This window comes from Schistocerca serialis, chromosome 10, assembly GCF_023864345.2.
Source record: "Schistocerca serialis cubense isolate TAMUIC-IGC-003099 chromosome 10, iqSchSeri2.2, whole genome shotgun sequence".
NCBI classification, from domain to species: domain Eukaryota; kingdom Metazoa; phylum Arthropoda; class Insecta; order Orthoptera; family Acrididae; genus Schistocerca; species Schistocerca serialis.
In genome coordinates this window covers 79,486,915-79,511,294 of record NC_064647.1, presented here as the reverse complement: position 1 = coordinate 79,511,294, position 24,380 = coordinate 79,486,915, and the positions used below count along the sequence as shown (strand labels likewise).

Genomic DNA, 24,380 nt, shown 5'->3' with positions numbered 1-24,380 from the left:
TAGTAAGTTCATTTCGGCAAGACTGCTCTCTTCAGACTACCTACGAAAGTTTAATAATATTTTTGTATTTTACTGTAGTTTCCGATATAAAAATTTTGTACTTATGTCCATGTGGTCGCTGTCACTCTGTATTACATTACAACCTTGCGTAGATTCAGAAGTCTTGTTATAAGCTGTTTTATGACTTGTCCCTGCTATTAATCGTACTTTCCTGTCATTTTTATAATTAGACGTTTTATCGTCAGATTTTACAGATTGGCGGTTGTGACAGTTGCCCAAAGATGCTGTATGGTTTCGGTTGCTACGGTGTTTTGATGTTAATATTTTGGGTTGTATGTATGATTCTTGTAATTGACGCGTCTGTAGGTAGTTATTGGTGTCTCTTATCTTTGTTTAGAAATTCATTAACATTTTGTGTGAAATGTTTATGTTTCAAATACGTTTGTCCATTTAATATGTCATCTAGGCGTTGTATTGTGTGAATGTAGATTTATAGCTCTTCAAGTAAGTTCGTTGTTAAACGTTTAGGTAAAATGTTTAAAATTTTCATTGCTAATTCTATTAGTTCCGCGTTGTGGTTATCGTTCTTTAAGTGGTTGAAGAATGCACGTGCACTATTTTCGCTAGTTCTCGTGTGATCTCGATATCTCGTACTGAAGTTGCACCCTGCGATTAAGAAAAGGAGCAATCCACAAAACAGCTTTATAACCAGATTCATAAATGTAGGCAACGTTGTAGTACAATATAGAGGAACAGCGACCACTAATGACATATGTGGACGCAGTACCAAATTTGTGTATCAGAAAATGCAATTAACCAATATTATAATAAAATTTTAAAAAAGTTATGTAACCTTGTCAGATGGTCTGAAAATGGCAGTCTATCAGAAATGGCTCTAAGGCAATAAATACACCATTAAACTACTATAACAGCAATCTGGATTTTATTACATAACGTATTGTCTCATCATCAAAGCCACTTTCTCACAAATTCTTTGACCCCCACTTTGTTGCTAAACTTCCTACTCGTAACCCCTACTTGGGTGGAGCAAAGAATGAAAATCCACGGGAGCCGTATTGGGACAGCACGGATTTGGGAGACTAGGTAGTATATCCCATCCGATTTATTTCCAGTCGTCTCTTGCATCAGCTGGGCAGTGTGAGGGCGACTGCACGGGTTTGGGAGACTAGGTAGTATATCCCATCCCATTTTTTTCCAGTCGTCTCTTGCATCAGCTGGGCAGTGTGAGGGCGACTGCACGGGTTTGGGAGACTAGGTAGTATATCCCATTCCATTTTTTTCCAGTCGTCTCTTGCATCAGCTGGGCAGTGTGAGGGCGACTGCATGGGTTTGGGAGACTAGGTAGTATATCCCATCCCATTTTTTTTCAGTCGTCTCTTGCATCAGCTGGGCAGTGTGAGGGCGACTGCACGGGTTTGGGAAACTAGGTAGTATATCCCATCCCATTTTTTTCCAGTCGTCTCTTGCATCAGCTGGGCAGTGTGAGGGCGACTGCACGGGTTTGGGAGACTAGGTAGTATATCCCATCCCATTTTTTTCCAGTCGTCTCTTGCATCAGCTGGGCAGTGTGAGGGCGACTGCACGGGTTTGGGAGAATAGGTAGTATATCCCATCCCATTTTTTTCCAGTCGTCTCTTGCATCAGCTGGGCAGTGTGAGGGCGACTGCACGGGTTTGGGAGACTAGGTAGTATATCCCATCCCATTTTTTTCCAGTCGTCTCTTGCATCAGCTGGGCAGTGTGAGGGCGACTGCACGGGTTTGGGAGACTAGGTAGTATATCCCATCCCATATTTTTCCAGTCGTCTCTTGCATCAGCTGGGCAGTGTGAGGGCGACTGCACGGGTTTGGGAGACTAGGTAGTATATCCCATCCCATTTTTTTCCAGTCGTCTCTTGCATCAGCTGGGCAGTGTGAGGGCGACTGCACGGGTTTGGGAGACTAGGTAGTATATCCCATCCCATATTTTTCCAGTCGTCTCTTGCATCAGCTGGGCAGTGTGAGGGCGACTGCACGGGTTTGGGAGACTAGGTAGTATATCCCATCCCATTTTTTTCCAGTCGTCTCTTGCATCAGCTGGGCAGTGTGAGGGCGACTGCACGGGTTTGGGAGACTAGGTAGTATATCCCATCCCATTTTTTTCCAGTCGTCTCTTGCCTCAGCTGGGCAGTGTGAGGGCGACTGCACGGGTTTGGGAGACTAGGTAGTATATCCCATCCCATTTTTTTCCAGTCGTCTCTTGCATCAGGTGGTCGGTGTGAGGGCGAACGTTGTCATGTAGCAACATCACAAGTTTTCTTCGAGATTCGCGACGCTTTTCTCTCATTCTTGGCTTACTTTGATCATCAGAATGTGAGAGTAGTAGGCACTGTTTATTGTACGCTGATGTTTCAAATATCACAAAAGACGACACGTTGGGCATACCAAAACACGGTCAATATGACTATTCCCAGTGATAGTTGCATATGAATTTCATTCGTACAGGTGAGCTGGTGTGTTTGCATTCCACGCTTTGTCGTTTGGACACCGGTTCAAAATGGTGAACTGAAGTTCCATCACACATTAAAATCCTGTTCAGAAAAGGGTCACCTTCACTTTCATTGCGGTCTTTCGATGGTGTGAAGTTACTCGTCAGTCACTGAGGTTCGACCAATGTTTTGAACAGTTCTACCGACTTCAAAAAATTTCCGCGGTTCATACAACTTTCACCACACCGCAAAGTCACTCGAGAAAAAAAAAAGTGTAGGCGGTTTTTCACCTACAGAAAGCAGAAAACTGAGCTATCTTTAAATAATATGGAAACTTCAGGCTGACTTGCCATGGTTAAATGCAGTATTGAGATGATAAAAATTTTTTATCCCCGAGCTGTTCTCAGCTCATGTCAATGGTCCCAACCTAAAATCATGAAAACATAAAACTTCTCCGGCAAACTGTTTTATTTCTGCATCAATTCGTCTTTTTTATTATCGAATGTCCTCCTCATATATTACATCTTCATCCCGCCCTATTCAAGTATCGAGCGCGAGAAGAATGATTTCTTAAATTCCCACGCTCTCACCGTTATTATACTGATGCTGTCTTCACGGTCGCTCGGTACGTGGTTGAAATATATTTCTCAATTTTTCACTTAATCTTTGTGACGCTGACTAATGGGCCAAAGAAACCTGTGACCATTCGTGGTGGCCTTCTCTGTATGCTTCAACATCCTCCGTTAGTCCTCCTTGGTACAGTTCCAACAGTGGTCGCTGTTACTCTATATTGTACTACAACGTTGCCTACATTTATGAATCTTGTTATAAAGCTGTTTTGTGGATTGCCCCTTTCCTTAATCGAAGGGTGCAACTTCAGTACGAGATATCGAGACCACACGAGAACTAGCGAAAATGATGCACGTGCATTCTTCAAGCACTAAAAGAACGATAACAACAACGCGAAACTAATTAAATTAGCAATGAAAATTTTAAACATTTTACCTAAACGTTTAATAACGAACTTACTTGGAGAGCTAGAAATCTACATACACACAATACAACGCCGAGATGACATATTAAATGGACAAACGTATTTGAAACATAACTGATTCTATTTGTAAATCATTGATATTGTAATCGTAGGTTATTTAACTTTTTGTAGTTTTAAATTTATGATCATTTAAGGCGAGTTGCTAACAGCTGCCCTGCTCTCAAGTCTTATCATGTCGGAATGAATATTTGTGCAGCTTTGTCCACGCAGTAATTCAGTACAAAGACGTACTGACAGTTGTCGGGAGCAGTTCTGTTTAAAGACAGCACTAAGTAATCTTTTATCATATCAAAGGCATCTTGAGTAACGTCAGCATTCGCTCAAAACGTAATTCAAACAAACATTAGCTGTAAACGGTATCCCTCGCAGAACATCACTCCTTATGGTTAGGAATTACAGTTCATAATTGTCTGATAGTTGTAGGTTTCCATGTATTAGTGGTACAATTTAAATAAAGATAACTATTTTTAAACTACAAGGTGTACAACTTTGCTTCCGCCGTTTGCCAATAGGTGGCGACAACGGTAAGTAGCGGTCGGAAGAAACAGATCGCAGACGTCAGGCAGTTATCTAGGACCTCGGTCAACATAACCTCCATCAAACATTAGTCGGTTTGTGTCTGCATCAAAAAGTTGTTCTTGATGGAAAATGTCAGTTTATGAGCCTAATTCTCATTTTCGGGAGGTGTTGCTGTTTTGTTTCAATGTGAAGAAAACAGCGGCTGAGTCTCATCGAATGCTCTCAAGTACGTATGGTAAGGACGCTATTAGTGAATGACCGTGTCGTGAGGGGTTTCAACGCTTCAAGAACGGTGATTTTCAGGTCGTAGACCGGCATAGTGGTGGACGAGAGAATGTTTTCGAAGATGCCGAACTGGAGATATTGCTGAGTGAAGACTCGTGTCAAACTCAAGAAAAATTGGCACGATTACTTGGAGTTACACAACAAGCCATTTCAAAACGTCTCAAGGCTATGGGCATGATTCAGAAAGAAGAAGCTTTGGTCCCGTGTGAGCTGAAACCAAGGGACGTTGAACGGCGTTTTGTGTTTGTGAACAGTTGCTTCAGAGGCAAAAACGGAAGGGATTTCTGCATCGCATTGTGACTGGGGACGGAAAATGGATCCATTGAGATAACCCTAAACGCAAAAAATCATGAGGATATGCCGGCCATGCTTCCACGTCGACGGTCAAACCGAATATTCACGGCCCTAAGATCATGCCTTACATTTGGTGGGACCAGCTCGGCGTCGTGTACTATGAGGTGTTAAAACCAAGTTAAACAATCACAGGTGCTCGTTATCGAACGCAATTAAAGCGTTTGAGCAGAGCATTAAAAGACAAACGGCCGCAATACAGCGAGAGGCACGATAAAGTGTTTTGCAGCACGACAACGCTCGACCCCACGTTGCAAAAGAGGTCAAAACGTACTTGGGAACATTAAAATGGGAAGTGCTAATGTATTCTCCAGACATTTCTCCCTCTGACTATCACCTGTTTAGATCAATGGCGCATGGCCTGGCTGACCAATACGTCCGATCTCATGAAGAAGTCACAAATTGGATCGACTCGTGAATCGCTTCAAAAGATGAACAATGTTTTCGACGCGGGATTCGTACACTGCCAGAAAGATGGGAGAAAGTAGTGGCCGGCGAGGGAAAATACTTGGGATGATACATGTGTAACCAATTTGTTTTAATAAATCCTCAAATGTTGGGGAAATACGGTGCAAGCAAAGTTGTACACCTTGCACGTTTAAACTGTAATAATAATTTTTGCCGTGACGCTCATTTAAATTTGTGTCTCATGTTGTTTATAGTTATATTAAAATTTTTCTGCAGTGAATGTTTATGGAACTAATTTGTGCTTCTAAATGGATCTGTTTATTATTTCTACATTAGCTGAAATTGCGACTGGTTTGTAAAATTATGGTTCGTTCATCAGTTATACCAATCTCCTGTAGCCTCTTACATTCATCTGACTGACCATAGTGAGATAGTTTGATACCATGTACCATCTACAGTTGCACAATGCTACTGATATGTGATGTAACTAGTATTAGACTTACGCCGATCACCACATATAAGGCGCATAGGATCAGCTGAATGAAGCAGGCCTATCAAGTCAGTATGAACTGTGGGCACAGTTGTTTTCCAGTGAATGTAAGCGTGACTCGGCCTGTGCCGAAGAGTGAGAACCAGAGGTCTACATGGGAATAAACAAATCATACAAACAGCAAGAAAAATTAAGGAGTTATCAGAGTTGTGTTGTCTGCAATAGAAATTCAGCAGGAATGTGGCGTAAGTTTAGAATAGCAGAAGACTTTCTGCTCTGCAGGACTTTCTGATCTGAGCATGCCATCAATGTGTTATGCATGAAAATTGGCATATATGTGTAATTATATCATACCATCCGCTTCCGCTCTTCTTCTGTACATATATTCCACTTGGTCAAGTACCTGTACTCATGAACATTTGAAACTAGCAATGTGCGAATACAATCCTCCATCTCTCCAGTTAGTTTTCTGCCTGTATCATATTAAATTGTTTTCTTTAAATTTCACACTTGGATTTACTTATATACTCACTTCTATCTGTACTCCATACACTTTACTCATGGACTTGGAAGATCTTATACCATTTTTGGCTATCAAACAATTTTTCTGTGTTCCTGATTTTCATAATTTTGACATTCTAACAGTGAAGTCCACATCCTCTGACACCGTTACATTTTCCGAAAACCAAATGTACATGTAATCTAACTGTCCATGCATATTTTTCCTGTTTCTCAACATGTTATCTCAGTCAGACCCTTCATAACACCGAGTACAAGGAGAAAGATATGCAGGCTAGCATTTATTCATAGCAACTTGTTTTGCAACAAACTTGTCTCGAAACCTGACTTCCTTATATTATATTCAAATTATCTATCTCATTATCATTCACTTATAAGTATTAGTGTAATATTTTGATCTAGTTACTATGTATTACATGATGGCTGACTGTATACAAATATTTTCTCTGAAAGATATTCTCAGACTTACTCAGCAGAGCTGTGTAAGTAGGAAAGGTCTGTGTAAATGGTTGTAGACATATTCCTCTACATCTGGATGAGTGCTTTCAGATTCCTGTTGGCTGAATGGAGCACATCTGTCTAATTACTGCTTAGAGGGCACTTCAACAAGCAGATATTCTCCAGTTGCCAATTAAAGAGTCAGAGCTTTAGTGGAACTTGATTTCAGTTGCAGTGCATGATATTTATTACATCTCAACAGTAAAAAGATGTAGTAATTATGGCTAATGAAAGATGAGTAAAATGCAAAAAAGTTGTCATTTCTTCTCAAAATATTTTTGTGTAGTGGAGGGATATGTAAAAGTTGACACAATGAACAATATCAGCTGTAGTGATATCTCACAGCACTTAAGTTACATTGTCAAAGATATAATCAGTGGCTTCTGTCTTCACCATGCAGAGAAGTGTCAGCTGGAAGACGCACTTAGGGAACATTTAAAGAGTTCTGAAATTCAAATTACTCTTCATTCTTTATCTTTTAAAACTTTGACTCAAATGTACTCCTGCATGCTGTATAATGCTGTTTCCAAAGGTACTGTTGATTTTTTGCAACTTAACTAGTTTCTTGAATTCTACAGCCCTCCTAATTTTCAAACATGCAAAGTTCTCATTCTGTCAATAAAACACAAGATAATGTACGTCAGTGGCATCATATAACTGAACTGAATAAAAAATAAATGTGGATAAATTTGCTGTTTCTCAGGTAATCATACAGGTCCTAAACTAAGCGACTCACTTAAATTTTCTGAGACATAGTTCTTAAAATTTAGGTCTATAAGGTACAGAAAGGGATTATTGCCTATTAGGTAAGAAGAAAAAGACAACTGAAACACTTGTACATTGTCCTTTAATAAAAACAAATAATTATTCTTGTTTCAATGACAATCATAAATACACATATTCAGTTTCCTGTTCTCCATAGTTCAGTACATAAAATGTACAAATAAATAGTAATAGTGGTAATAATATTAAATAACCATTAAAACAATCAATCTTTGAAACAGAAATTCTGCTAAAATTTAATAAGGATATCTGTGTCTTTGAAAGACTGTTCATTTTATCATTTTGTGTAACAGACGTGTAGGGTTTCTACATAGAAAAACAATTTCTTCCATTCAAGGAAACTAGTGTAGTAAATATAATTTTGGACTTTTTAAAAACTGTCACCCAGTTCCATTAAATTCCTATGTAGAAAATTAAATCTGAGGCTTGGAAAAAGACTTTGCATACACTTTTTTATCTCGAAAATGAAGCTTATGAGAGTGAATACATAGAGATAATGTCAATGAATGCCTGGAGACACGATTCTACAGGAACTGTATAATTCATCCACCACATTTCTGAAGGTGAACAATTTTAGTCCACACTACTCCAATTTGATTTGTTATCAAGAAACCACAGTTGTGTTTCTGACTTTGGCAATATCAGTAATTGCTGATATGCCACTTCATTATTAAGATAACACTTCGAAAAAACTTTACACTGATGTATTCACCTAAGTTCCATAGTTTTAAAAATAACCCCAATAATTATATTTTCAAGTTTCATATCCGTGACAGCTATAGGATTCACCATTAGTGTAACTGAGTAAAGCAAATTGTTATATGAAACATTTTTCTACATGTCTCTTACACTAAAGGGAGTAGCTTTTGGTGTTCCAACTAAGGTTAGGAGTGATCCATGACACCTATTCCTCTACAGAGTAATTTAAATAAAAATAATAATAATAACAATAGCATTATGACGTGTCAATATCTGGAAGAGGTCAAACTATTTAGTACATGACATTTAACTTTGGTCAGCATGGCCACTGAAGATTCCATTCACCTTGAAAAGATATTTATATGTTACTGGGGTATTATAGCTACTCTAAATGTGGGAGGAAATACTTGGGGAGGATTTAATTTATAAATATATCTGTCATATGTTACATCTGAAACTTTGCAACTTTCTTTCCTCCAAAAGATTGCTGCTACTGGTATCGTAATTTTTGTCCTTACAGTCATATATTACCCTGAATAACATTTTACAGTGTTTCACAACAATCACTTGCAAAGAACAGTGATGACCAAGAGGAGAATGATAAGTTTACTAAAGAACAGCAGAATACACATAATGTGTGTTTTTATTTGGTATACCCTGTGGGTGGAGTTGTGCTACTGTATTCCATACATGTATACTGTTCTTTTCTTGAGTAACATTTCTGTTCTGTGACAAATCATTACTAGGTTCTAGAGCTCCTATAGACTTCTTGATAAAGACACATACACTAACAACGTTTTGATAGTATAAGAATGATATGAAAACAGAAACACTGTTTAAAAAACCCTATGTTCTTCATGATGGCGGCCTTTTTCATGAACTGAGTATATCGGATTAAGAGAAATATGTCTTCATAACTCATTGAGCACTTATACATGTAATAGCTCACATAGTACTGTGAAACTGTTCCTATTATAAAAAAAGCACCAATTTTAGGACACAGAAGTGAGCAGTGAGCAAGTTGTGTGAAGCTGCATTATGAGCAGTTGTGATAAATTTGCCATCTGGAAAATTAATCGCAGAAGTAGAAGCAAAATTACTTGATACTGATTATGCAACGAAGTATACAGTGTCAGTGAGATTACTAGGGGAACTACAGAACAGGTGGTTTAATGAAAGTTCTTTTCCTTACAGCTATTATATAAAGACATGTTTTCAGCTAGACGAAAGCTGAAATGAATTAAAAATTTTATAAAATGTCTTTTTACATAAATTTTCACTTATTGTCTCAATTTACAATGAGAAACGACTTGAAATTACAAATGAAAAGCTTGAGCACAGCACATTAAGCATATAGAAATGGAAGATTACAAATGATGAACTCTTTCCTTCAAAAATTTCTCCAGATGTGTCTTAAAGTGGATATCACAAAGAATGAAAGATGCAGTCAGTAGATAGAATGAGAGGTAATTCATCTTGTTTGAAAATTAAAAATGTTTTCTCTATTGTGTATTATTCATATCTTTTGAACCAGGATCACTTTATAGTAACTTCAGTTTTAAGGAGAATGTTTGTTATGTGGTTAAAGTTTTGATTCAGTCACATTAAAGTTTTGTGTAAGGCAGAAAAAAACTTATTAATAGAGAAACAACACAAAAAGTTTACAGATCTTAGATCAATGTCAAATGTGGCACAGAACACTGCTTATGACATTCAATTGATCTTAAACAATTACAGCTACATATCTCATCATCTTCTAGTTTAATTGTGAGTGCCATAGCGCAGGTAATCAGTTAGCCCCAAAGATCTGCTGGAAAAAGTAGTTTTTACAGCAGACTTATTCAAGAAACCATTTTATTAAACCGAGTTGTGTAAACGTATTCATTTACTTAATTACTTTCGGTCATAATATGGTGATGTGTTTTAATAGTTACCAGCAAATTATATACCTACATATTTACAAATTGCAAAATTGGAAATGATTACAGAATTTTATCTCATTTTGGGAAATATCTTTCTAAGAAAGTATTATTAGTTTAAAGTTTACACTCCAGCTAAATATTTAAAAATAAAGAAAAATCTCATTGTGAATACCTCACTTCTAATCGTCAGAGCACAGTGCAACATTCACGGAATTATTGAATGTTTCTGCTACAATAAAACCTACATTTTCATGGATCTTTGGAGTGAACTGACATTCGTGGCTGTAACAAATTAACTGTGGTAGAAAAATAAAGTAATGACCCTACACTGTTCATATATCCTGAGTTAGGAATAGGGCAACAATGAGCACAGTTTGGACAATAAAGGCTGATTGCAATCAGACTCCATCTAAAATATATAAGACTACACATTCCTTGACAAGTCATTTTCAACTGCCCATTAGATGAATTTCTTCCTACAGTAACATCATATGATGTTGAGCATCACATACATTCAAGGCTCCAACAAGTTAACTGTACACATATACTTGTGTTGCATAATTATGCAACATATAATGATACAGTAATAAGTCAAGATTCATCAGTTGAAGTACTGAAAATGACTATTCAGGGAAACTGGTGTAGTCACATAGGTATAAGACATTTGCATGAATTATAATTAGGTCTTGAACAAAAATTAGAAAAAGAGAATGCCATCAAACAATGCATACAGTGAAAAAGTCAGAATTATTCCACACAATACCGTTAAAATTCAGTTCCTCAGTAACTTCAAATATTTAAATATCAGTGATGTAATCATACTACAAATGCATTAATGAAAGAGTGAAATTTCTTGGCAGTTTTGTGAACTCATTTGTCTTTTATACGCAGGAATTAATATCATGGCAATATTTCAATTCTGTAAAGAGTAAAGTATTTCATTTCTGAGCAGTCTTGTGATCAGATGATGCACATATCACCAACAGTTAAATTTTCAGCTGGTGATGCGTGTGTCTATATCATTGACTTCTTGGAATGTACAGTGAATAACTTCAGGTAAGATCATAAATATGGTAGCTTCTGGAATGGCTGTGTCTGTAAATGTTGCTACACCTATTAGGAACATATAGTTCATCTTCAATGACTAATTACATGTTGATAATGAAAATAAAATGTTTCAGAATAGTAGAAAAATTAAATAATCACTCAGACCCTAATGTTATCTACTAAATACAAATATTTTCAGAAGTGGTTAGTGTAGCATACATTATTTCTCATAATCCATCACTCAAGAGGAAAATATTTTTGGTAAGCAACCTCAGTTATTTGGAATAAATATTATAATAATATGTATATAGTGAAATTATTTTTCAGTCTTTCTCATTCAAATGTAAATCAAGGCCATCCACTCAGATCTAGCTTTCACCTTTAACACATGCTCATTTTTCTCCAAGAATGAGAACTCACATAAGAAACAAAACAGTGTCATACCACAAGCTCATGCTAGAGATACAAACAACAAGAACCCCAACATAAGTTTAAAATAACATAGGTCGTAATAATCACCCCAAAAATCTTTAATTTCGAATATAATATATTATAATAATGATGATTATATCATTAATGATATTAATATTCTACATAGGATACCAATATGTATTTGTCTACAAACGAGTTATTGAAACATGTTTACACTTTACACAAATGCTTTGGTATCAGTTACACTCATTTTACTGATCATATAATACAAAAAATAGGAAGATGTCCGTTTCATCCTTCTCACTAGTTTCATTATATTTGTTATGGAACTTTCTCGAATAGAACGCAGTTTTTCACCTGAAGATTCTTTCTGAGGAAACTTTGCACGTTATTTCCACTTTCAGTCCGATACATTTCGTACTTGCGCAGCTAAGCATGCCCAAAGTGTGCAGTATCGTCCACAATGGCTAAATGTCTTGAGCTGCATACTGTACGTTTGGGGAAAAACTCATAAATACCAGATCTGAATGTTTCTGTTATTTCTTCATTTCTCTTGGCATTTACAGACACAATAATAATGTACATTCCACGGAATTTACGAAACTGTCCTTGTCTGAAATTCAACAAAGTGAAATTCAGAAATGCACATGTCTTTTTTTTTGGCCAAACCTGACCACGGGGAGGTTTCCCGCCACTAGGAACTTAGGTACACTGCAGTCAGACACAGGTACGCTGTGGGAGGAGAATGTGGGTGATTTACCTGATAACCACCCATTGATTAAGGAAATGGGATTAGTGATAACTGTGTTGTATTAAGAGATAGGTGGAATGTTTGAAATTTACTACTGTGTTAATGCTGCAAATAGCTTTCAGTGCAATATCTGCATATTACTTATTTGCTCCGAGTAAGGACACAAATAGAACATAATTATACAGGTTAGTACGTGTATTGGGTGACCCTTGAGAAATATCTGAAGGCAGGGAAAGAGAAATGGGAAGGGTTCAAGATGCATGACGAGCAAGGATGGGGAGTTGACAAGACCTGAATAATAAAGTACGTAAGGGTAAATGTCCAAGAGGATATGATGCTGGAGCTTAGTCCAGCATTCAGGAAATGATATAAATCTGAAAAGAAAGATTTTGGTTCAGCAATATCATTTGTAATGAATAATGTAAGTGAAGTTCAAGTAGTTTCAGGAAGACTTCAGGGAGATAGGAAAGAAGAATAGTTGTTTACGGAGTTATAAGGAGGCAAAAGTGATATATGTGAGAGTAAATCAGGCTCGGGGGATGGTGTACTGCTGTAGCACCGAATCCACTGCAGCCCCACATTCTAAGGATAATACGGTCTGAAGAAATGAGCAGCTGCTGAGAATGGGACAACATCTTCGAGACGCTGTCCAAATTCGGAGAGCTGTGGGAACACTGGAGACTGCTGCTGGTGATGGTGGTGAGGCTGCTGGAGCAGTGACTGGTGCGGCAGAGGGTGTGGTGGCAGTGGAGACGGTGCTGCAAAATGGGGGTTGTGTGGGTGGTGGTGAGAGGACAGCACTGCTGCGAAGCTGCTGGCAGCCGGCCTGCGACCCCTCCTGGCGCCCCGGCCACCGCGCCCCCAGCCGACGAGCGCAGGGGCGTGGGGGGCAGCATGCGGGGGCGGCAGGAGGGAGGCCGACTCTCAGTAGATGCTCTGTGGCGGCGGCAGCGGCAGTGGCGGCGGGGGCACGTGGCGGAACCCTCCCCACGGGAAGAGTCATGTGGCGTCCTTGGTGGCGGAGGCGGACGAGTCGCCGGTGTCGTCTCCGACCAGCGGCAGGTGTCCGCCCCCGGCGGCCGCCGCCGCCGCCGCTGCCGCCGCCGCCGCGGCTGCGGCTGCCGCTTTGCTGTTCTGGTTCACCACGCACTTGCGCATGTGCTTCTCGAGCGTCGACGGCACAGAGAAGGGCATCTCGCAGAAACGGCAGCGGTACACGTCCTTACCCAGGCGGCCGTGCGTCTTCATGTGGCGCGTCAGCTTGGACGACTGGGCACACGCGTACGAGCACAGCTCGCACTTGTAGGGCTTCTCTCCCGTGTGCGAGCGCCGGTGCACGGTCAGGTTGCTGCAGTTCTTGAACACCTTGCCACAGAACTCGCAGGTGTCATTGCGGCGCGTGTCCTTCTTGAGTGACTGCTGCTGCTGTTGCTGCTGCTGCTGGGCTGCGACTGCGGCGGCGGCCGCTGCCGCAGCCGACGTGGGCGGCAGGCCCAGGTTGAGGGCCGCGGCGAGGGTGGACGGGCTGGGCCCGGACTTGCCCACCTTGAGCAGCGAGTCCTTGCGGTGGTGGTTCGCCAGAAGATCCACGGTGTCACCCGCCCCTGCACCGCCGAAGAGGTGGTCGCGGTGGTGGGCTGCCGCTGCCATTGCCGGCAGCCACAGTCCGGCATAAAGTCCGCTGCCCGGACCTTCACCGGCTCGGTCGCTTCGCGCCGGCTGCGACACGGATGACGTGTGGTGGTCCAATTCCAGTTTGATCCTCTTGCTGGCCGCGTCGTAGGCGCCGGCCGACGGCGAAGAGGAGTCGAAAGCGGCAGCGGCAGCAGCTGCGGCTGCAGCCGCGCCGAACAGACCGTGAGGGGCTCCCATTAAGTCCAGAGGCGGTTGGCCTGCAGCCATCATATTTTTCGCGAACTCCTCCCGGAATCGCATCGCTGCCGCCGACTTCTCCACAGTGAGGCCATTTTCCTTACTCGTCGCTGACAGCAGTGCACTGGTCGAGAGGTGTTTTTGGTTGTTGTTGTCCGAAATGAGAGCAGACCGGTGCTGCCCGTGGTGCCCTGCGAGGATCTCCTCTTTCAGCTGCATCAGGCTGTGGGGTGTCTGCGAGTGAGGGTGGTGGTGATGGTGGTGGTGGTTCGGGTGGTGCTGCGAACCGACCACCGACTCCTGCAGCGCCTGCTTGTACGCCTCGCTGTACTGCTGGATGTTGCTCAGGCCGAACTTGTCGATCAGCTCGCCCACGAGTGAACCCTGGTTAGAGATCTTGTCCATCGGCGTGGCCGGCGCACCAGAGGCGGGCCTCGGCGTCCCCGCACCGCTTCCGGACTTGCCGTCTCCTTGACCGCCACCACCGGACGTGACGTTGCCCGGCGGAGTGGACGACGTCGACTTGGTGGTGAGGTCCTCGGGCGCGTCGCCGTCCCCGTCGCCGAGGTCGTCGTCGTCCAGGTCGTCTTCGTCCTCCTCCTCCAGCTCCATCTCCTCCTCCTCCTCCTCCTCGTCCTCGTCGTCGTCGTCGTCGTCGTCCTCCTCCTCGTCTTCGTCGTCCTCGTCGCCGTCGTCGTCGTCCAGCGCCTCGACGCTCCCCGTGCGCGACGCGTTTTCGGGCGTCGTGTGGTTGCTACCGTTGTTGTTGTTGTTGTGCGAGGTGGCGTCGGGGGCGGAGCCGTCGGAGGCGGCGGCGGCGGCGGCCGCGGCGGCGACCGAGCTGCGCGTGACGCGCGCCAGCGCAGACGCCGAGTGCCGGTGGATCTTCATGTGGCGCTTCAGCTTGGAGGACTGCGTGCACGCGTGATTGCAGACAGCGCACTTGTACGGCTTCTCGCCCGTGTGGGTGCGCCGGTGCACAATCAGGTTGCTCTGGAAGCGGAACTTCTTGCCGCAGAACTCGCAGGCGCGCACTGCGTCCGGACCCGGAGAGCCGGGCTCTGCGGACGGTGTCAGTGGCCCGCTCTGCGCGACGCCACCGTCGGCGGGGGCGGCGGCACCGGCGTCGTCGGGGGCGGCTGTGCCGGAGTCCGAGGGCGTCGGCGCCGGGCCCGTGGGCGGCGTCCGCGGAGACGAGGGTCGCGGTGTGGGCGTTCCGGGCGCCGGCTGCTGGTCGCTGCCTGCCGAGGGCGGCGTCTGCTGCTGCTGCGGGCAAAGTCCAAGCTGTCTAAACTCTGTATGGTGCTGGCAATGTGCCACTTTGTCCATTATAATTATCGGGGCTGTTATGCCGTGGTCGGTTGATGAATTCTGTGTCAATTCCCAACGTTTTGTCTCCGACTGCGGGAGACATCTTCAAGGGGGTCCGTAGCTCTATGGAAGGTCGACGACGGACAGCGGCCAATTGCACTGACGTTTTCAAAACACGTGACGTCACGCCGCGGCGCGGGAGCGCGCGGACACGGAATTTAGCAGCAGTCAGTAGCCAGCCAGTGGGTATGTTGGACCTTCCATCGAGCTACGGACCGCCTTGAAGATGTCTCCCGCAGTCGGAGACGAAACGTTGGGAATCGACACAGGATTCATCAACCGACCACGGCATAACAGCCAGGATAATTATAATGGACATGATATTTCCGGCCGTGAAAGTCTACATTTTTATGTACCACTGTACCTATCCTAGATTAAAATGTGTACTCAGGCTCCTAATAATACGGCACGAGCTTCACAAATTACTAGTTTCAGCTAGTGGCAATCTCAAGGTTATCTGTAGTGCAAAGTATGTCGTCACGTTTTTCGTCAAATGTCTTAGAAGAACGTTCCTCTAGAACAGGGGTGTCGAACTTGCTGCCCACAGGCCGCATACGGCTCAAAGCAAGTACCAGTGTGGCCCGAGAAGTGAGTATCTGTCACGCGACAGGTAATAATAATAAAAAGAAAAAATCCATGAAATACCGTTTATGAAATTACGTAAAGTTACGATAAATTGAATATTTTCAGTCTGAAACTCCCTCCACATGGTCATATTCTCTCACTGCTCCATCCCGTTCAGACGCGCTGGTCTGTTAGCTTACGGCCACTTAAATTGCAACTGCTAAGCTGAGACATAATCCTAAAGATGGAATGAAATACACAGCCATACTTTTCGATCTGGTGCTCGAACTGGAAAATCGATTTCAAGACTTTCGAAAAAGTAATTAAAATTTTCATATTTATGTGACACCTTTCACAAACAATATAAATACGTTGTCAGAAGATTTTCAGAGGAAATGTATAGACTTACAGTCTGACATTAAAAAAAAAGAAAGATTTCATCACGTATCGTTGTTAGACGTTTAGAAATCATACTAGCCCAAGACACAACGTCCCCTGCAGCACAGTCATGCGTTACATATATATCATTTTCGTTTGGAAGCACGTACGTTTCTGAACAATTATTTTCAAGAATAAAGCACACAAAGAGTAAAAATAAAACCGAAATCTCAGATGCACGCCTTCAGAACATGGTGGAAATCTTTCTAAAGCCAAGATCGCATAACTGTTTTGTTATTTTCAAAATCCGGTTTCGACAGACTTCACCTTTAGGTGTTCAAAATTTTGTTACGAAACGTAGTCATATTGTGTTGGAACGTCATGCCAAGTTGCCATGATATTGGATAAAATGTAACATATAGGGGAAATAAAGTGGCAACTTGGGATGAGGTTCCAAGTCACAATGACCAAGTTTTGTAACAAAAATTTTGAAGACCTGAAGATCACAGCAAACTCTGTTGAAAGCGTTTGTTGAAAATAAAGAAATATTTATGCGATCCAGGCTTTATAAAGTTTTTAACCAAGTAAAACAGACGACTCTGTTTCATTTCTGAACATGAGAAATTTGAATCATCTGGAGAATAACCTGAGAATTGCAACTACTTTAATTGAATCTGGTACTTTAGTTTCCAGACTATTCTATAATTCTATTATTTCTAATTAATTATATATAAAATTATTAAGGAATTCTCATGTTTAAAATATCACATTCACTATACTATGTGCAGCCCAAAACTACTCGTCTTCTGCCAGTGCGGCTCCATGTTGGCTAAAAGCTCTGACACGCTTGCTCTAGAGACTATACAGTCGATATTATTCCGAATTTTCATAGCCAAGCCAAGAGGCAGAAAAGATCAAATGTTGTATCAAACGGACGACTGTAAGGTCTAGTGTTGCCAAAAGTGTTTTATTGCTTGACAGTATTCAGCGTAATTAAGGTAAATTTAATTAGCGATAGAAGGGAAAATAAAGTTTACGACTCCTGATAGCCAAATGAAGAGACGGATATGGAGAATGGTGTGTCAAACAGACCAGTGGGACGTCTACTTTCACAAAAATAAAGTTTGAAATGCTATACAGTAATCAGAAAAATTAAGAAAACTTGATTAGTGGTTTGAGGGAAAGCTGAAATATTTCAGTATTAGGTACTGCTAGCTACAAAAATAGAGTGTCGAAAAGTTCATCTCTTTGAGGCATAGCTATTGTGCGAATAAAAAATTGCTGTTTTATTTAAGCGTCAATAATAATATTGAAATAAAAAAATTGATAAATCGATCAAATGTTTTTTGAATTGAGTAATTGAAATGTAAGAAATAAGATAGATTAGAGGAACATTTGAAGCACTTCTGAATAATGCTCGAAATTATACGCATTATGTTTTTCACGTTTTCTTTCTTCCCGAAGTATGGAAAATACAGAGCTTACAGTTGAAGAAATGTGTCCCGCGGTACCGAAGACGGACTACCGCTCATGGCTCATAAGGTATTTTAGATCTCATATTAGCTGGACATTTTCTTCTTGTCCAAAGTACCCATGTTTGCATTTTTGCAGCGACCAACACTTTGAAGCTGTTTCTTCAATTTCCTGAGGGTAGCACAAGCGTGTACGGCTGGCCGGCATGGGGGAGGTGGGACACGTTTGCGCGACTTTGTTTCGATGATGACGGAAGCCTCGCCCAAAGACTCACCGTGCTTTTGTTCACTGCCAGGTCTCCGTAAACATTCTGCAAGCACTTATATCTGCAATGCTCTGGTTTTCTGCCAAAAGGAACTCAATGACAGCTCTCTACTTGGAACGCACGTCCGTTACAGACGCCATTCTGAAGGCTGTGTATGGCTCCACCATCTATTGGGACCTCATGAAAATATAGGAGCTGAAATGGGAATATTCCACGATGCCCCACAACAAATTCCGCATTTGTTGAATCGAAATTCGCAGAGAATAAAGTGTCGCATTACTTTTTTGAACGTCTCTCGTACATGAGTAGAAAAATGTGTATTATAATGGACGTTTCTCTAAGCTACACTGTCAGAAATCAGTAACAGCGTACCTTTTCAAGAGACAGCGCGAGAGGCGACGAAGCGTCGGCAGGGCTGGTGGTGTGTCCTGTGGGGGCGGCGCAGGTAGATGGAATGCAGGTGGAGGCGGTGGGCACGGTAGAGGTGGAGGAGGACATGGGGGGCAGTGACGGGGGCGGCGTGGCGTGCCGCTGCTGGGGGTGGTGTGGGGGTGGGCTGCCAAAGGGCGGCGTCAGCATCTGCTTGCGCGGCGAGGGCGACGTAGCCAGGCCGCCTCCGCCTCCGGCGCCGCCCCCGGGCCCCGGGCTGGTGGTGCCGGCCAGCTGTCGCAGCCTCTGCGAGTAGAAGTCGAGCGTGGGCGGCGCTGCCTCCCGTCCCCCTGCGCCGGGCACGGCCGCGGTCGCGGCAGCCACCGCCGCCGCTATCCTGTCCAGCGGCTGCGCCGACGGCGCGAACGCCGACGCGACGAGCGACGAGACGGCCGACGGCGACGGGGAGCTCGTCGACGAGGAGGAGGCGGCGGCGGCTGCGACGGCGGCGGCGGCGGCGGCCAGCGGGTTGAGGCGCAGCTGCTCCTGCACCAGCTGCTCCATACTACGGAAGTGGTGGCTCGGCGTTGACGGTGCAGACGCCGACGGCGCCGCCGGGTCGTGGTGCGGTAGCGGGGGTGGCGGGGGCGGTGGCAGGCTAGAAGGCCGCGCGAACAGGCCCGCCGGGAAGGGGTGCGTCGTCCCCGGAACCTGCGCATGAGAATAGTCATCACACACAAGAAAAAAAGATGATTTCTTTAGGATCTAATTTCGTACATCTGTTGAAAAGAATTTCAACACAAATGGTGACACTGTCACCGCTGTTGGTTAAATCAAAGAAGACAGCGACTGTATCAGTAAGTAAAACTATCCTCAGTCTGAAGGTTGCTTTGAGTGCCAAAGTGCATGATTATGCATTATCCTATTGGTAATAGCATGCAGTTCCATTTCTCCAACCACTGAACCCAGCTGGATCACATGTCCCACAAATAACGACAATTCTGCTGTGATTTGCCTGACACTGTTGTTTTGCTGCAGAAGATACGGACCGTAGACGAGGTGGTGAGAGAAGGATGTAAAGGTTTCAGGGAGGAACTGTATTGGGGCAAAAGGGCAGTCTCAGTAGAAGAGGACAAGATTTGCGAGACGTGTTATAAGGATGAATATGGACAGAATGACGAAAAGAGTCCTCATGCCCCTATGAGGATCGAGACCAAAGGAAGGAACGTTCGAGCAGTAAGGACACGCCGACTAATGTACCAGAGGAGAACGAAAGAGATGGTTACTGGGCACTGACAGTGTCATTAGTGCACCAGGCAAGAAGACAGGAGGCTGAAAATTTCGGTAAAAGTGCGACAGAGAAGAATGGAAAATATGAAGACATTATGGCAGGGGTGAACATGATGTGTCTGTTCGTGGTCGCACAGAGGTCGTAATGGAAAAGACGAATACACGAATGACTTATTGAGATCTGATGAAGGTGTCGATTCAAATAAACTTATAGCTAGTGCAAGTCGCCTTCTTCCGGTGACGTAATGGTTCAAATGGCTCTCAGCACTATCGGACTCAACTGCTGAGGTCATTAGTCCCCTAGAACTTAGAACTAGTTAAACCTAACTAACCTAAGGACATCACAAACATCCATGCCCGAGGCAGGATTCGAACATGCGACCGTAACGGTCGCGCGGTACCAGACTGAAGCGCCTAGAACCGCTAGGCCACACAGGCCGGCTCTAAATGCAGGTTGCGGTGACTGACATACGCAGCGCAGCCTGGAGTGTAGGTTGAATTGGAAGGTGGTAACAAGATCGTGAGTTGGAGAAGCGAACGAATGTGAATACGAAGTCTTAGTTGTAGTGCAGTATTGATCTGTAGTTTAGTCCAAGGTCTAGGTTGCGTTGAAAGGTGACAGTTTGGTTGAGAACCCAAAACCAATGCGGTACCGAAGACTGCAGTTAATCCAATAGATCACCTTCAAATCCAACTTTCCAAATCAGAGTTTTTACATCCATGTAACACTAGCTTTGCTCAAATTCGACTCTGAATGGTCCTTACGGCAATAGATAAATTCTGCACGAGACTACTCCTAATGAAGAAAGCTAGCCTTCAGATAATGAGTTAAACTAAGGCTAGAGAGGATGAAAATCTTTTAATTTCTTGTATACTTTGATGTCGTTTTCTTTCATTTGATTATATGGGGAATGTGGCGTACATGTAGGAATACCGGATGATCAAAACGTCAGTATAAATTTGAAAACTCAATAAATCACAGAATAAGGTAGCTAGAGAGGTACAAATTGACACACATGCTAGGAATGACTTGGGGTTTTATTAGAACCAAAAAAATACAAAAGTTCAAAAAATGTCCGACAGATGGCGCTTCATCTGATCAGAATAGCGATAATTAGCATAAAAAAGTAAGACAAAGATGATGTTCTTTACAGGAAATGATCAATATGTCCACCATCATTCCTCAACAATTGCTGTAGTCGAGGAATAATGTGAACAGCACTGTAAAGCATGTCCGGAGTTAAGGTGAGGCATTGGCGTCGGGTGTTGTCTTTCAGCATCCCTAGAGATGTCGGTCGATCACGATACACTTGCGACTTCAGGTAATGACTGAGGTCTGGGGGCCTGGGAGGCGAAGCATGACGAAAGTGGCGGGTGAGCACACGGTCATCACCAAAAGACGGGCGCAAGAGATCTTTCACGCGTCTAGCAATATGGGGTGGAGCTCCATCCTGTATAAACATCGTACGTTCCAGCAGGTGTTTATCAGCCAGGTTGGAGATGATGCGATTCTGTAACATATCGGCTTACCTCTCACCCGTCACGGTAGCAGTTACAAAACCAGAATCACGCGCCATCTGTCGGACATTTTGTGAACTTTGTTTTTTTTCGGTTCTAATAAAAGCAGATGTCATTCCAAACATGTGCGTCAATTTTTACCTCTCTATCTACATTATTCCGTGGTTTATTAAGTTTTCAAATTTATACTGACTTTTTTATCAACCAATATATGTTCGAGACGGTATGAAATTTCTCGATAAATGCACTGTTTGTCTGGCTGGAAGCAAATACCCAGAGACAGCTGTCTGGTGGAGGGGGTGGTGGTGGGGGTGGGGAGTATTCATGGAGTATTTATGCTGTGGTGAAGTGAGAGAGCCAACAGATATGCGACAGTGATAACACTGGTACCCGTCAGACCACCGAAATCAAGCAGTGTCAAGATTGGCTAGAACTTTGATGGGTGGATGTCTGTGTCTGCTGAGCGCTGTTGGCAAGTGGGGAGGACTCAACCCTTTTGAGACCAGTTGAGGAACTATGTAAGTGTGCAGGCTTTCGTGGCTGTTGTCACAGAAGTTAAAATCTTTTGGGTTATTAGGCCGCGTCATGTTTCTTCTAAAGTGTTCGACGTTTCGACCCCTCTGCTGGGATCTTCCTCAGGATCTTTTGGTGTCCACTACTGCTGGAATACTGCTTTTCTGTTCTAGCAGTAATGGTCACCAAAAGATCCTGAGGAAGATCCCAGCAGAGGGGTCGAAACGTCAAACATTTTAGAAGAAACATGACGCAGCCTAATAACCTAGACGATTCTAACTTCAGTTGAAGAACTACTTGACAGAGAAATAGTGGCTCCAGTCATGAAAATTGACAAGGATAGCGGTGCGCTGATCGGATACCCCATCTTATCTGCATCCAGTACTCCTATTGTCTCAGGATGACAAGGCTGTCGGTCGGTACAAGTGGGCCTTCTGAATCGTATTTGGAAGGAGTTTAGTTTAGTTTAGTTTGGCGCCGTGAGAGAGAGAGAGAGCAGGCACCATTTCCTGGAAGCACAAGGGCGCTGACTCACCGTCGGTCGCTGGTCCAGGGCCGCCGCCGGCAGCCCCCGCAGGAGGCCACCCACGCCAAACGGGTTGGCGCTGCTGGTGGCGCTGGTGGTGGTGCTGCTGCTGCTGCAGCTGGTGCTGCTGCTGATGGTGCTGCTGGAGGAGCAGGCGCTGACTGCTGAGCTGGGCGGCGGCTGCGTACAGGGCAGCCCAAGCAGGGAGGCCGCCTCCACACAGGGGCCCCGGCTGCTGGGGCGCTGCGGGCACACGAGCACAGCGTCTGCTTACCCACCCACTCACTCTGGCCACCAATATTTACAGTTATGAGATGGTCACCCGTTGCAAAGGTGGGTTTGCTGGAGGTCTGGGAAGAATTACGAGGACAGGCAAGGAAGCAAGAGGAGATTTTAGAACCAGAATAAGTCTGTGATAGGGCTGACACAGTAAGAGAAAGAAAAGTTGCTAGTGGAGCACAGTTGAAAGGAAGAGATGAATTGTGTGATACATGACATCAAGAAATTCAGTGAAAGGAAGGAATCTGGTGAAAGAATGGAGGGAGCCTGAAATTGTAGCCGGCCGGAGTGGCCGAGCTGTTAAAGGCGCTACAGTCTGGAACCGCACGACCGCTACGGTCGCAGGTTCAAATCCTGCCTCGGGCATGGATGTGTGTGATGTCCTTAGGTTAGTTAGGTTTAAGTAGTTCTAAGTTCTAGGGGACTTATGACCTCAGCAGTTGAGTCCCATAGTGCTCAGAGCCATTTGAACCATTTGAACCCTGAAATTGTAAGAAGGTTCAGGAAGGATTAGAAGTAAAACTGAAATCATCTAGGGCCCTGCATGTGTTCCTCTGGATGTCGTAAAGTTAGTAGTCCAACTGATATATCAGGCACAGCATTGTGAATAGGAATGGGATAGAGGATTGTCAGTTATCAGGAAGAAGATACTTAAAGCATTCGAAGAAAACTGGAAAGGAGAGAAAGCATGTGGAACCGCTGGGACAAGTTTATGATAACTGGCCTGTTTTTGATTCAATGGGGGCCTTATTGGGAGAGAAAGAGTAGATTTAATGGAGAAACGGAGGATAGTGGTATAGCAGAGAATAAAGAAGAGAATGCAGCCAAAACACCTGGTACACTGAAAAGTAAGAGAAGACTGATAACTGGTATGGAGAGGTTGAGGAGTATTGATAGAGTGAGAAGATTGAGACTGAGGAGAAGGAAGAAAGAAATCCACAAAAAAGCAACATATATACCTATGAAGGCCATAACAAAAAGAACTGCAAGTGATATATCAGGAATGAATATTTGCAGTATATACTGGAACACAATAGCTACCAACGGATGGGAGAGGAATGCTGAATCCCCAGAACTGGAAGGACTGAAAGCAGGAAAAGGTTGTGGCAGAAAAGATAAAAATTCAGATAATGATGAAATTGCCCAGGACACAGCAGGGGTCGTAATGAGAGAGAAAGGAATATTACTCGTATGTCAAACTTAGGCTGCAGAAATAAATCAAGTAGTAATAGATATGAAGAAGAAAAATGTCGTCAATCTAATAGATGAGAGATCAACATCAGAAACATATAGAGGAACAGATGTCTCATCAGGTTTTGTTTGCTTCTTCATTTCATACATTTACCTGATGGACTAGGCAAGCTGTATAGGTTCTCGGCACATTGTAGACGTTTTATCTATTGAGGAAATGCCTGTCAAGCGAAGTGTGGACGGAGGTTTCCCATTTGGCAATGTTTGGGAGTGGTTTCCCATTGTAGTACTACCTGTAGTCAAAAGTGGTCTTATGGTAAGTGAAAGAAAAACAGGTGCTGAGGTATAATTGGGATGCAGAACTGAAGCGACTGGTCCTGGATAGGGTGAAGGGAATGTCATCCAACTGATAGATGTGAGATCACTAACAGAGGTATGTAGAGGAACGGTTTTCTCTCCATATCTTTTTCTTATACATTTTATTCTTTGACCTGATGGACTGGAGAGGCTAACTGATATCTTGGCC

At 43.5% G+C, this 24,380-nt stretch overlaps 1 protein-coding gene across 1 annotated transcript in view; it reads right to left on the bottom strand.

Moving 5' to 3' along the window:
* Nucleotides 1-13,244: 13,244 nt before the first annotated feature.
* LOC126424554 (B-cell lymphoma/leukemia 11A) overlaps nucleotides 13,245-24,380 on the bottom strand; it is a 132,479-nt gene continuing 121,343 nt past the window's right edge. The window contains exons 6-9 of the mRNA XM_050087301.1: nucleotides 22,390-22,627; nucleotides 18,541-19,117; nucleotides 14,398-15,383; nucleotides 13,245-14,340 (exon numbers count right to left, since the gene is read on the bottom strand). Of these exons, the coding sequence (XP_049943258.1) occupies nucleotides 13,245-14,340; nucleotides 14,398-15,383; nucleotides 18,541-19,117; nucleotides 22,390-22,627 (2,897 nt within the window). The remainder of the gene's footprint in view (nucleotides 14,341-14,397; nucleotides 15,384-18,540; nucleotides 19,118-22,389; nucleotides 22,628-24,380) is intronic.